This window comes from Onthophagus taurus, chromosome 3, assembly GCF_036711975.1.
Source record: "Onthophagus taurus isolate NC chromosome 3, IU_Otau_3.0, whole genome shotgun sequence".
Lineage (NCBI taxonomy): Eukaryota > Metazoa > Arthropoda > Insecta > Coleoptera > Scarabaeidae > Onthophagus > Onthophagus taurus.
This window is the reverse complement of record NC_091968.1, coordinates 5,466,110-5,480,944: the sequence shown is the minus strand read 5'-3', so window position 1 is coordinate 5,480,944 and position 14,835 is coordinate 5,466,110. Positions and strand designations below refer to the sequence as shown.

The 14,835-nt window shown below is 32.3% G+C and overlaps 1 protein-coding gene across 1 annotated transcript; it reads left to right on the top strand.

Annotated features, from left to right (window-relative positions):
- Positions 1 to 368: 368 nt before the first annotated feature.
- On the top strand, positions 369 to 4,370 carry LOC111417782 (mantle protein-like). Its single transcript, XM_071194986.1, has 3 exons — positions 369 to 630; positions 3,857 to 3,987; positions 4,032 to 4,370. The coding sequence occupies exons 1-3, from the start codon at positions 369 to 371 to the stop codon at positions 4,368 to 4,370; spliced, it is 732 nt and encodes a 243-aa protein (XP_071051087.1).
- The last annotated feature ends 10,465 nt before the right edge of the window (positions 4,371 to 14,835 follow it).

Below are 14,835 nucleotides of genomic sequence, written 5' to 3'. Positions count from 1 at the left end.
AATATACTTTATTCAGTGCAATAAAAACATTACATGAAAGTCAATTAAAAAGAAAATATACAAGGTGTCCCGCAACGATTGTACAAAACTGCATCAGCGTATTCTATGATCAAAAATAAACAAAAAAAGCCTAATAAACATAGGTCCGAAAATGGACCATTTTCGAGATATTCAAAGATTTAGTTTCATAAGTTGATATTGTTAACATCATGAATTTAAATTTGTTTTTATAATAATGAAGTCGTTACTATGATTACGATAAGTTGTCTAATAAAAAAAAAATAATAATACTTCACGAAATTATTATTTTACTATTTAATTTAATAAAATTATTAAGTATGTCTCCTATTAATTACTCCAAGGAAGAGATGGCGGATATGGTGTATTGTTACGGACTAGCTGATGGAAATGCGTCGTTAGCAGCTCGTCATTATACGCAAAGGTTCCCGATCAGGCGATTGCCTAATAGTCACACCTTTAGCAGACTATTTCTCAGATTAAAAGAAACGGGAAGCGTAACCCACAGCCATTCCACGGAGAGACATTACACAAGGCCTGTGGAATTAGAACAAGCAGTTTTGAGAAGAGTCGATGAAAATGCCTCAACCAGCATTGGAAGAATTTCTGTCTGTAATTCTTGTTAACATTAACAAAACAATCGTTCACCGCATTTTAAGGGAGCAGTTGCTTTATCCTTATCATTACAACACCGTTCAAGCTCTAACAAAAAGCGAAAAAAGAGAGATTTTTTGTAGGTGGGCCATACAGGAAGAGGTAGTAAACGTCGACTTTCCCATAAACATGGTATTTACGGATAAAGCAACATTTACTCAAAGCGGAATTTTTAATATTCATAATGCGCACGTTTGGAGCGATGAAAATCCCCATGCAATACTAGAAACTCATCATCAGTGGCGATTCAGTGTTAATGTATGGGCTGGAGTTATAGGTGATCAGTTATTAGGTCCATTTTTTCTTCCAAAGAGATTGACAGCCGATGCCTACATACATTTTTTACAAAATGACCTTACAGAGGCATTTGATGAATTACCTCAACAAATTCTAGAAGATTGCTACTTTATGCACGATTATGCACGCGCTACTCGAGCATACTTAAATAACAGATTTGGCAATAAGTGGATTGGCCGAGGAGGGCCACCTCGTTCACCAGATTTAAATCCGTTAGATTTTTGGTTTTGGGGACATTTAAAACAAATTGTTTATTCTGAAGACGTTCAAAATGTGCAGGATTTGAAGAATAAAATTAGTAACGCATTTGACACAGTAAAACAAATTCCTGGTATCTTTGAACGCATTAGAAGTTCATTTAGAAAACGTATCCGTTTGTGTTTAGAAGTAAATGGTGCGCATATTGAACATTTATTATGACATGAATCTTTTCCAATTTGTTAAATATTCGTTGTTTTTATGCTGGTTGAACGATTTTCTTCGACAATCTTTGTTACTTGTTTTGTTAAATTATTAATGAACTGTATTAATTAACTTAATATTATCTTATTATTTATTAAACTATATCTTAACCATCGTAACCATGGTAATCATATAATTACTGCATCTAAATCGTTAGAATTAATGATGTTTACAATAGGTCAGCTTATGAAACTAAAACTTTGAATATCTCGAAATTGGTCCATTTTCGGACCTATGTTTATTAGACTTTTCTTGTCTGTTTTCGATCAGAGAATACGCTGATGCAGTATTGTACAATCGTTGCGGGACACCCTCTATATACACAAATTACAACACTTTAAAATAATAATAAATGCTTAATAATAATTAATGCTTTATTCCAACAGGTCTCCACCCAATTACAGGAATACAAAAGGGAAAAAGAAAAATACAAATGTAGTAATATACAAAAAAACAATAGGTAGTAATGATAACAATTGTAAGACATATGAATACATCAAAATGGAAAAATAGTATTGTACAAACTATTGTATGTATTTAAAACTTAACTGTTGTTATGGCGATAACCATACCATGATGGAAAACATTGTTTCCAATTATTGCCAAAGTTTGTAGCAGTATTTAAAAATTCACTAACAACTCTGGTATTATGTGCTGGTGCTCCGTCATATTGAAAATATATTATTTAAGACATATTTAATGGCAAATTGTCGACCAAAGGCTGACCAAATGTGCTGCCTTAATACATTGAGGTATTTACCTTAGTTTAAGTTTTTATGGTAGATACTATATGCAAAAATTCTATTATCTAAAAGGGCACACCATACATTGATCCCTAATCTTCTTTGAACACTCAGAGATTTCATCCGTCCAGATGATATTTTGAACAAACAGCAGATTATTTAATTTTTCTAAATATCATCTACAAAATTCTAATCGTAGATTGACATCTCCGGCACGTAAATAATGAATTTTAAAATGAATTTTTGTTAATTATTCAATAACTATAAGAAATATACCCAACAAACTATATATATTTGTTATCAGAAGAAAATAACAAATTAATTTAGGTCATAGCCAACTATAGTTTCCATTTAAAAAAATTAAGTTACGTGTAAAATCTCGAAAATAAAAGATGGGAAAAAATTCTACCTACGCCACTGAATTCTTCGTAAAAAGTTGCCCATATAATGTTTTCTTTATAATACTGCATCTTTGATAATAAGTGAGATATTCGCGATTGTCGTTTTCGCGAAATTTTCAGTTTTTGCCGATAGGGCGAAAACAAAAGACGATAGCTGTTCGGAGTTTTCGGCATTAACATTTTCTCGAAAAACGAGATCATGACATGTAAGCTACTTTTTTTCTATCTGTTTTAGTTTCGGAGATAGCCTATGCGGACATCGAAATTGGGACACCCTGTACATTACTTTCTTCAGGATCTAGTGATACGGTTAATCCATTGTTTGTTTTATGTTTTCTTTCTTTATTTATCAGATGCCATATTGCCTTTTTCTTTGTGCTCAGCGTGAACAATGAATGTTTTGTTAGCTTCTTTCTTTGCTTCACCTATCAACCCTGTGTTCTCTTTTATATTTTCTATATACTTCGTATGACTCTTCATTTCGATTAACTATCGATACTTTAATTAATAATCGAAAGTGATAACAGCGACAGTTCTGTTAATAATGAATGTGATGATGAATTACAAGCGAAGAGAAGAAAACTAGACGAAACTGCAACAAGAGATTTTATATATCGTATTGGGATTGTTACAATGAGGTTGCTAATGATAAACCATGATATAAATAAAGTTGTATTCAATGAAAAAAGTCCTATTGAGTACTAAGTAATAGCTTTTTAATATCCGGCCGGATTTTAAAAAATGACCGGGTACGCCGGATACCGGATAGTTTCCGGATATCCGTTCCACCACTAATGGTACTACAATACTAGAACTAACACTAGACCTAGAACTAGCAATATTCGGATTTAGCCGCACATCTCTGAAGACGGCTATCTTGCGACTGTTGCCGCTAAAAAGGATGAACCGAAACCAAAGAGGTCTTTGGGTTACGGTTATGGATATTCCAGCGGATTCTCCTAGCGTTGTTGGCACTGGAATTTTTTCAGCTATCCCTGTATCATCCTTTTCACAATCGGTTTTGACACCAAACGTTTATTCCACACCTTACGTTGCTTAATCAATACCGTTGACGCAACACAACACACACGGCGCTGTTCTTGGATATTCTACTCCAACTTTCCACCAAGCTTCATCTGTTCTTGCTCACTCTACTCCAGTTTTCCACCAAGCTTCTTCTGTTGTTGCTCACTCTACTCCAGTTTTCCACCAAACTCCCGTGGTTGCTCACTCTACTCCAGTTATTCCACCAAACTCCCGTGGTTGCTCACTCTACTCCAGTTATTCATCAAGCACCGCAAACAGTGGTTGTTCCCCAAATCCAAACTGCAACTAGACAAGTTGGAGTTCCAGTTCCTCAACCCTACCATGTTACCGTTGATAGAAAAGTTCCAATTCCTTACAAAGTCAAAGTTAAGGTTCCCGTTGAGGTTCCAAAACCATAACTGTTGCACAGAAAGTCCCAGTTCCGGTTGAAGTACCTAAACCATACACTGTCACCATCACCAAAAAGGTTGCTGTACCAGTTGAGGTACCAAAACAATACAACGTTGAAGTAACCAAACACGAACATGTCCCAGTTGAAGTACCAAAACCATACTCATTGTCAGTTACCGTACACAGGAAGGTTCCTTATCAAGTGAAAACTCCAGTTTACGTTAAAGTACAACAACAAGTACCACACCCCGTCCCACAACCTTACGCAGTTCATGTACCAAAACCATACACGGTTAATGTTCCACAAACAGCTTATATCAATGAACCAGTTGTCCATCAACCAATTGTTCATCAATAATCCGTTGTTTCTCATCCAGTTGTGTCTCACCCAGTTGTTTCTCATGGATTTGACACTAACCAATTTGTTTCTAACCACTTCGATCAACAACCAATAATCTCCAAACTCTTAAACATTCGGATTTAACCGCACGTCTCTGAAGACGGCTAAACCCGAATGATTCAAGTTCTAGGTCTTGTGTTAGTCCTAATACAAAATTAGAACTAATATTAAATCGAAAACGAAAGTAGAAAGTATCGGGTCGTTTAAAAATTAAAACTGCAATTAACGTCCTTTTCGGTGAAACAAAGCCGGGAGACCGAAATTTTCTTTTTATTTTATTCCCCTTTTACAATTTATCGCTTTTTAGACTAAACGAGTAGTTAACAAGATGTATTTGATCTAATATTAAAAGGGAGGGATAAAGGAAATTCTATTATAGTAACAGCTACAAATGAGATTTAGTTTTTGCCCAAGAAAACGTTTTTGGGTTCTTATTAGAACGTAAATGACATCAGTCTTTGAAATAACATTATCGCACTACTTACACAGCATTCGCAAAATGGGGACACCCATTTCGCCAGTTTCCATCTCTAGACCGTGTGCATTCGCTGACACGTTTTCCTTAGATGATACCTCGTTTGCAAGAACTGAGATAGCTCTGCAGACATTTATCATGTTTTTATCTGTCTGAATATGGAAATATCATGTCCTAGGGAAAAAATTTGAATTCGTTAGATTAAATTATTTCAATCATTTCTCTGAACATTATAAATTCATTGAAATAAATAAAAATATTCTATTGTATGGGTTTCTTTTTAGTTTGAAATGACAATGCGACAACGACGACATCTGCGAATGTATTTACTTGCAGGATTTGCAAGTTTGCCCGCTTAGGCGGAAACAATAACGAAGCTTTCTGCTTTATACTCGTTGGCATGGTGGTGCAGTTGTATCTCGGCAAGAAGCCCTTTTAGTTTGTTGGTATTATCACTTTTCGCGGCGAATTATGTCTCTCGAACAACAAGCTATACGGGAGAACATTTCGGTACTTTGCAACTTCTTGTACTAGTTTGTTCCAATCTGGAAATAACTTAAACGTATCTTTGAATTTCTGTAAAAAGAGAATATGTTGATAGTCAACTGGGGCAAATTTGAAATCCTCGATCGATATCCAAATGCTGCAGCAGAGACAACGAGTTTACCTTGCTCTTGTTTATTTACCTCCGCCCTTCTTGAACTTTAAGAGCAAACACGCGACCTATAAAACTAGGACTAACCACATTTTCAAAAAAATTCAATACTAAACAAATAATGTACTTAGAAGAGTCTTTTCTTCTCAGAGGGCAAATAAGCACCCCTAAATAAAAATTATTAAGTGCTACGTTGTCTAGTGAAGTTTATAAAGTATAAAACTTTTCGCAATTGCATTAAAACTCACCTATGACGTATATTGCTCTTGGTGTAGAGTGTAGCCGGCGGAGCTTTCGACCGCAAAACTCAGCTTTCAGCGATGATTACGTTGGACTATTGTGTGCATAACGCGCTTTTCTATGGAAATAACGCCGCCATTATACGAAAATAACGACCTACGCGTGTATAGTTTGTATGCTCTTTTACTAAACCGGCGACTCCACCATTTGTTACAAAAATATTTTATTTTATATTTTCTTCCTTTTTAACACATCAAATTTCAATTATTTATTTTACGTGAATAAATAATAATTTAATATTTTTATGACGGACAAGTCTATAAATAAACGTTGTTGAAAATATATATTTGGAAGTTGATTAAACATGAGGTATTAATTAAAATGGGAAAAATTGTAGTTTACAATGAAACAAGTAGCGTTGTATTTAAAAAATAGTATGGCACGTTAAATCTTCACTAAATTTGCTTCAAAACGTTCTTTATTCCATGATGATATCTCAATTCCTGCTTGAGATAAGATATTTTAAAATTTATATTTTTTATCTTAACAATCAAACATGCGGCGTTGGATTGAAAAAATCATAACAAGCATGATCATGGAAAATAAGAAATTATTTATAGTGCATTAAATCTGTATTAAATTTCCTTAAACTGCTTTTTATTTCATAACCATATCTCAATTCGTTTCATAATTTGGTATAACCTAACCTCAAACATTCCTTTACATCTCTGAAAAGTTTCATTTCTTAACTTCAAACTGTTTCGGAAAAAATAGTTTTTATGATTGATCGTGATTTCAATAAGCATTAAATTAAATCAACAATTTTCAAAATTTTATATAAAAAAATCACTCTGGAAACTTATAATTTGGTACAACCTAACCTCAAACATTCCTTTACATCTCCGAAAAGATTAATGTCTTAACTTCAAACTGTTTTGGAAAAAATAGTTTTTATGATTGGTCGTGATTTCAATAAGCATTAAAATAAATCAACAATTTTCATAATTTTATATAAAAAAATCACTCTGGAAGCTTATAATTTGGTACAACCTAACCTCAAACATTCTTTTACATCTCCGAAAAGTTTCATTTCTTAACTTCAAACTGTTTTGGAAAAAATAGTTTTTATGATTGGTCGTGATTTCAATAAGCATTAAAATAAATCAACAATTTTCAATACGTTATATAAAAAAATCACTCTGGAAGCTTATAATTTGGTATAACCTAACCTCAAACATTCCTTTACATCTTTGAAAAGATTCATTTCTTAACTTCAAACTGTTTTGAAAAAAATAGTTTTTATGATTGGTCGTGATTTCAATAAACGTTAAAAAAATCGCTCTGGAAGCTTCTAATTTGGCATAACCTAACCTAAAACATTCCTTTACATCTCTGAAAAGTTTCATTTCTTAACTTCAAACTGTTTTGGAAAAAATAGTTTTTATGATTGGTCGTGATTTCAATAAACGTTAAATTAAATCAACAATTTTCAAATTTTTATATAAAAAGATCACTCTGGAAGCTTATAGTTTGGTATAACCTAACCTCAAACATTCCTTTACATCTCTGAAAAGTTTCATTTCTTAACTTCAAACTATTTTGGAAAAAATAGTTTTTATGATTCGTCGTGATTTCAATATGCGTTAAATTAAGTCAAAAATTTTCAAAATTTTATATAAAAAAATCATTTTGAAAACTTATATATAATTTGGTACAACCTAACCTCAAACATTCCTTTACATCTCCGAAAAGATTCATTTCTTAACTTCAAACTGTTTTGGAAAAAATAGGTTTTATGATTGGTCGTGATTTCAATAAGCATTAAATTAAATCAACAATTTTCAAAATTTTATATAAAAAAATCACTCTGGAAACTTATAATTTGGTACAACCTAACCTCAAACATTCCTTTACATCTCCGAAAAGATTCATTTCTTAACTTCAAACTGTTTTGGAAAAAATAGTTTTTATGATTGGTCGTGATTTCAATAAGCATTAAAATAAATCAACAATTTTCAAAATTTTATATAAAAAAATCACTCTGGAAACTTATAATTTGGTACAACCTAACCTCAAACATTCCTTTACATCTCCGAAAAGTTTCATTTCTTAACTTCAAACTGTTTCGGAAAAAATAGTTTTTATGATTGGTCGTGATTTGAATAAGCATTAAAATAAATCAACAATTTTCAATATGTTATATAAAAAAATCACTCTGGAAACTTATAATTTGGTACAACCTAACCTCAAACATTCCTTTACATCTCCGAAAAGTTTCATTTCTTAACTTCAAACTGTTTCGGAAAAAAAAGTTTTTATGATTGATCGTGATTTCAATAAGCATTAAAATAAATCAACAATTTTCAATATGTTATATAAAAAAATCACTCTGGAAACTTATAATTTGGTACAACCTAACCTCAAACATTCCTTTACATCTCCGAAAAGTTTCATTTCTTAACTTCAAACTGTTTCGGAAAAAATTGTTTTTATGATTGATCGTGATTTCAATAAGCATTAAATTAAATCAACAATTTTCAAAATTTTATATAAAAAAATCACTCTGGAAACTTATAATTTGGTACAACCTAACCTCAAACATTCCTTTACATCTCCGAAAAGATTCATTTCTTAACTTCAAACTGTTTTGGAAAAAATAGTTTTTATGATTGGTCGTGATTTCAATAAGCATTAAAATAAATCAACAATTTTCAATATGTTATATAAAAAAATCACTCTGGAAGCTTATAATTTGGCACAACCTAACCTCAAACATTCCTTTACATCTCTGAAAAGTTTTACTTCTTAACTTCAAACTGTTTCGGAAAAAAAAGTTTTTATGATTGATCGTGATTTCAATAAACATTAAATTAAATCAACAATTTTCAACATTTTATATAAAAAAATCACTCTGGAAGCTTATAATTTAGCACAACCTAACCTCAAACATTCCTTTACATCTCTGAAAAGTTTCACTTCTTAACTTCAAACTGTTTCGGAAAAATAGTTTTTATGATTGATCGTGATTTCAATAAGCATTAAATTAAATCAACAATTTTCAACATTTTATATAAAAAAATCACTCTGGAAACTTATAATTTGATACAATCTAACCTCAAACATTCCTTTACATATCTAAAACGTTTCATTTCTTAACTTCAAACTGTTTTGGAAAAAATAGTTTTTATGATTGGTCTTGATTTCAATAAGCATTAAATTAAATCAACAAGATACGTCAAGATTAATTACCCTAACATTGAAGATGGCAAGTTATTTCTATAAAACATTGAACCACTCTGTACAATATAAGTTTATCTCTTAATATGGGAAGATAAAGAACACAAAACAACCCCAGAAAAATGCGATGTATTAGCAAAACACTTTAACATCGCGTTTAGCCCAAAAGAAAATATTTTGTTTGACGTCAACAACAAGAATATTGTAAAGGATTGGTACGAAAATTTCATTAAAAAACAACTGAGTCGGAAGCAATTAATGATTTTGAAGAAGACGAATACATAGACTACATCAACAAAGGAAAACATTCATTCCCAGGAAAAGACCTTATTAGTAACAAAGCACCTACTAAGGAACCTCAATTCCAACACACACAAATTCATATGTAAGTCTATGAATTATTGTTTAAAGTCGAGATAAATTCCGAATATATAGAAAATCGGTAGCATTATTGCTATCCCCAAACCCGATTCAGACCATCATCTACCCAAAAATTACAGACTAATCACACACCTTCCGATCATAGGCAAAATCCCAGAAAGCATAAACCAACCTGCTTGTAAACTACATCCAACTGAAGCACAAATTAAAATATAAATTACAAAATAAATAAGAAAACTATTACTTTGTTCCTGGACATTAACAAAGCGTTCGATACAGTTTGGTATATGGGATTGTTATTCAAAATGGAAAAAATGGGCATCAAAAGAAACATAATAACTTTAATAGACAAATTTTTGAAAAATAGAACGAGACAAGTAAGCATCTACATTCTCATTCCCTTTCACATCCAAACAAGGCGCCCCCTTCTAAAATACCTGGGCATTATTTTGGATAATGCCCTTAAACTATCCAAGCATTACAAAACCAAAAGAGACGAAGCAATCAAAAGGGCAAAATACTTCCGAGACCAAAGATATCATTGATAAAGCAGAAAGGAAATGCATAAGAATAATAACTAAAATACGACATCCAAGAAAACCTCTACACAATATAAGCAACGAAGGCCTATTTATACGCTCAAACACAAATAAAACCAATAAGACTAAGGCACAAAGAACTAAAGAAGAAGTTCATCAATAAAAAGTACAACAGGCAGATATTAAACAATATGTGTTTAAAAAGAGACGTAAAAGATAATGACAATAAACATTGGACAATCTATGAAGCACTTACGATGGATACAGAAAAAGATATTTGAAATTATATATTATATTACTGTTACCAGGGCCTAATAAGCTAACGGTCGATAGCCAATAAAGACTTAGTTCTCTCTCTGATGTTCAAAACCTCGATTACTTTTTGCTTTAAATTGTTTTTTATTTCATGATGATACTTCGTTTCGTTCTTGAGGTATGATTGTTTAAAATTTATATTTCATATCTATAAAAATCAAACATGCAGAGTTGGATTGAAAAAATTGAAGAAATTATTTATGGGACATTAAATCTTTATTAAATTTCCTTTAATTTGCTTCTTATTTCATAACGATATCTCAATTAATTTTTGAGATACGTCAAGATTAATTATCCTAATGTTTATACGTTTAAGGTTATGCAAAGTTGCAATCAAAAAAGCAAATCATAGCTCCGAAGTTTGAAGATTTGAAGAAATGATATTCAAAGCCTTGATTACTAAGTAAATTTGCTTTAAAGTGTTTTTTATTTCATGATGATATCTCCTTTCGTTCTTAAGATACGATTGTTTAAAATTTATATTTCATATCTATAAGAGTCAAACATGCAGAGTTTGATTGAAGAAATTATAACAACCATGATTATGGAAAATAACTAATTATTTATGGTGCATTAAACCTTTATTAAATTTCGTTTAAGCTGCCTTTTGTTTCATAACGATATCTCAATTAGTTTTTGAGATACCTTAAGATTAATTACCCTAACATTTACGTTTAAGGTTATGCAAGGTTACAATCAAAAAATTATAAATCCGAAATTTTGAAAATTTGAAGAAATGATGTTCAAAACCTCGATTACTAAGTAAATTTGTTTTAAATTGTTTTTTGTTTCACTATGACATCCTAATTCGTTCTTGAGATACGATTTTTTTAAATTTATGTTACATACAGGTGTACCGAAATTTAACGTGGTTTTTTCAAAAAAGCAGGAAATAATATTTTTTTATGAAAAGAAAGATGGCAAGTGTTGTACTATTTTGGAAATTTAACTAAACAGGCCATCTTTTAAAATTACTTGCCAAGGGTGCTGTACTACTTTTTTTTTAGAAATCGTGTGTCAAACATAATAGACATAAATTCTTTTAACCTTAACTCGATCAAATTTTTTTTTTTTTTTTCGGAAAACTAACGACTTTTGTTGTTTGATTTGTGACTTCTATAGTAGCATGGTTAATAAGGATTCCATTATTAAAAAAATCACTATTCACCAAGTCACTATTCGCGAACATTTCTGATCTATTACGACTTAACTAACGACATGGAATTTTTTTCTTATTTTTACCAGAACAGATATGGGTGGCCTCTCGCCCGGTACTCGTTTGACGTTAAGTTTCGAAACAGCCTGTATATCAATCACAGAATAACCAGAAGTGACAGTGGCAGTATCCCGCCAAATCTGACGCCATATTATAGTGAGTTACCATGGTATATTGCTATTGGTGGTAACGATTTGGCGTGGGATACCGCTAGTGTCACTTCTGGTTCACGTCTCTTAAGCCGGCTAAACCTAAATGATTCTAGTTCTACTATATAATTTAATATACGTACTTTTCTAATACGTATATTTAACCTTTCGACTACTTTAATAAAAATATACAACAATCTAGCTCTTAATAACAATGAAAACTAGAATTAACACTAGACCTAGAATCATTTGGGTTTAGCCACACGTCTTTAAAGACGGCTAAACCTGAATGATTCTAGTTCTAGGTATAGTGTTAGTTCTAGTTTTACACTTGCACTGTCACTAGAACTAACATTAGACTTAGAACTAGAAACATTTGGGTTTAGCCGTACATCTCTTAAGACGGCTAAACCCGAATGATTCTAGTTCTAGGTCTAGCACTGCATAACAATTAAAACTAGTTTAGCCGTGCGCCATCAGACGCACCGCTAAACCCGAAACTTTCTAGTTCTAGGTCTAGTGTTAGTTCTAGTTTTACACTAGCACTGTTACTATGTAGAACTAACAATACAGGGTGTCTCAGCGAGACCGGTCATTAGACGTTTCTGGGGTTCTAGCCAAACAAAAAATTTGAGAATGCAGACTTAAGTATTATCAATTACGTTCTCTTCATCTAAAATATTTTCAGATTTCTAGCACTTCCGGTTGTACCGGAAGTCGCCACCTACTTTATTTTTTTAAATGGAACACCCTGTATATTTTTACATATTTGAATTTGTCTGTTTTGAAGGTTTATAAATAACTTTACTTTTTGCAATTTGAACCAGCAATTCTTGAGTTATTCGAATTTTTCTAGAAAAATTTGCTCCAGCGGACATTTGTTCAAAAAATCATAGAACACTCAATTTTTGAGATATCAATTTAGGATTCAGAACATGCTTAAACAACATAATGGAGTATGTTTTGGTGCCCAGAATGGCTGTCTAGATCGTTTGGTCACTTTACTATGATACGTTAACTTTTCGAAATTTGGAAGCACCATAACTTCATTTTTTTAAATGGCACCCCCCATATTTTATTACTTAGTCGTCTTCGGCGTCTCATTTTACATCTTTTATATTCCATATGTCCTATGCCTAACATTAATAGTTTGAGAAATAATTAGGGTTTTTTGAAAAATGCTCACATATCATATGGATATTAACCTAGTGTGCCATGGAAAACAAATGATTAATGACTTAACTGATAAACGTCAAAGTCTAATTTAGGTTGTTTGATGCTTGTGAGTCTAAAACCAGTTAAAATGGATATTAATAACGTAAATAATGAAGAAATCCATAATTTATTTTTTGTGCACGAAAAGTGCGACCAAGTTCTTAGTAGAACTTGCAGAATGTTTAATGAAAATTATCCACATTTATCTCCGATGACAAAAGGTAAATTTAGAGGAATAGAAGCAAATTTTTTGCATTTTGGACGAATTAATCACGTGTTAAACTGACCAAAAAATGTAGTAGATAATGCAACGGAAGAGGTGAATACCTAGGCTTATTTCGAGCCCAGCCCCAACACCTCAAGTCGAGCTGCCAAAGAAGATCTAGGAATCATACTACGAACTTTGTCGCGCTTTTCATGCAAAAAAATTAAATTAAGAATTTCTTGATTTGTGTAAATATTACTTTCGTTATTGTTATCGATTTTAACTCGTTTCAGTACTAATATTAAGGGAGAATTATTAGCTCACATGCATCAAGTGACGTAAACAAGTGAGTCTTTGACAAGAACTCATTGAGAAGGCTTGTTTTTCATGGCACACTAGGCTAAATATCCATATGATATGTGTGCATTGTTCAAAAAACTCTAATTATCTCCCAAACTATTAATATTAGGTATGGGACATATGGGATATAAAAGATGTAGAATGAGACACCGAAGACGACTAAGAAATAAAATATGGGGGGTGCCATTTAAAAAAATGAAGTTATGGTATTTCCAAATTTTGAAAAGTTAACGTGCCATAGTAAAGTGATCAAACGTTCTAGACCGCAGTTCTCGGCACCAAAACATACTCCATCATGTTGCTTAAGCATGTTCTCAATCCTAAATTGATATCCCAAAAATTGAGTGTTTTCTGATTTTTTGAACAAATGTCTGCTGGAGCAGATTTTTCTAGAAAAATTCGAATAACTCGAGAACGACCGAATCAAACTGCAAAAAGTAAAGTTATTTATAAACCTTGAAAACAGACAAATCCAAATATGTAAAAATATACAAGGTGTTCCATTTAAAAAAATAAAGTTGGTGGCGGCTTCCGGTATAACCGGAAGTGCAAGAAATCTGAAAATATTTTAGACGAAGAGATCGTAATTGACAATACTTAAGTCTGAATTCTCAAATTTTTATTTTCGCCAGAACCCCAGAAACGTCTAAGGACCGGTCTCGCTGAGACACCCTGTATACCTAGAACTAGAATCATTTGGGTTTAGTCGCATGTCTCTAAAGACGGCTAAACCCGAATGATTCTAGTTCTAAGTATAGTATTAGTTCTAGTTTTCAGTGTTGTTAAATACCCGGGTATTTATTTTCAAGGGAAAATTCCCTGGATATATACCCGGAGGTATTTACCCAAGATGGGTATTTAGAGGTATTTATAAAATTTGATTTAAATTGAGTTGATGGCAGTTTTGCAAGTACTTCAAGAATGCAGAGTCCATTATCGATACACCAAACTTATTTATTACATTTAAAGGATTCCTACAATGACGGTAAAATTGCATGAAAGTACTGACCGAATACTCATTGGGCGTGGGGTAAGACAAGACAATATTATGTTGAACCCAAATTGTTCATCACAGTCCTGGAGAGTGCATTTAAACAACTGGATTGGACCCAAAAAGGTATAAACATTGATGGCAATACCTAAGTAATTTGCGCTACGCGGACGATATAGTCCTTATTTCGGATAGTCTTGGAGAGATGAAACTGATGCTGAACGTATACAGGAGGCGTGTGCAAGAGTCGGGCTAAATATCAACACAATTTAGGACAAATCTTGTTCCAAGCTCTAACATCAATATTGGTGATAATGAATACTTCTATCTTGAATACTTTCGATGGTATGTCATTAATCCCTGATGCCTTTCCATGTTTTGACGCAGTGATTGCGTTTTAAACCTCACTAATTGATATAGGTTCCATGACACTATCCTTTCTTTG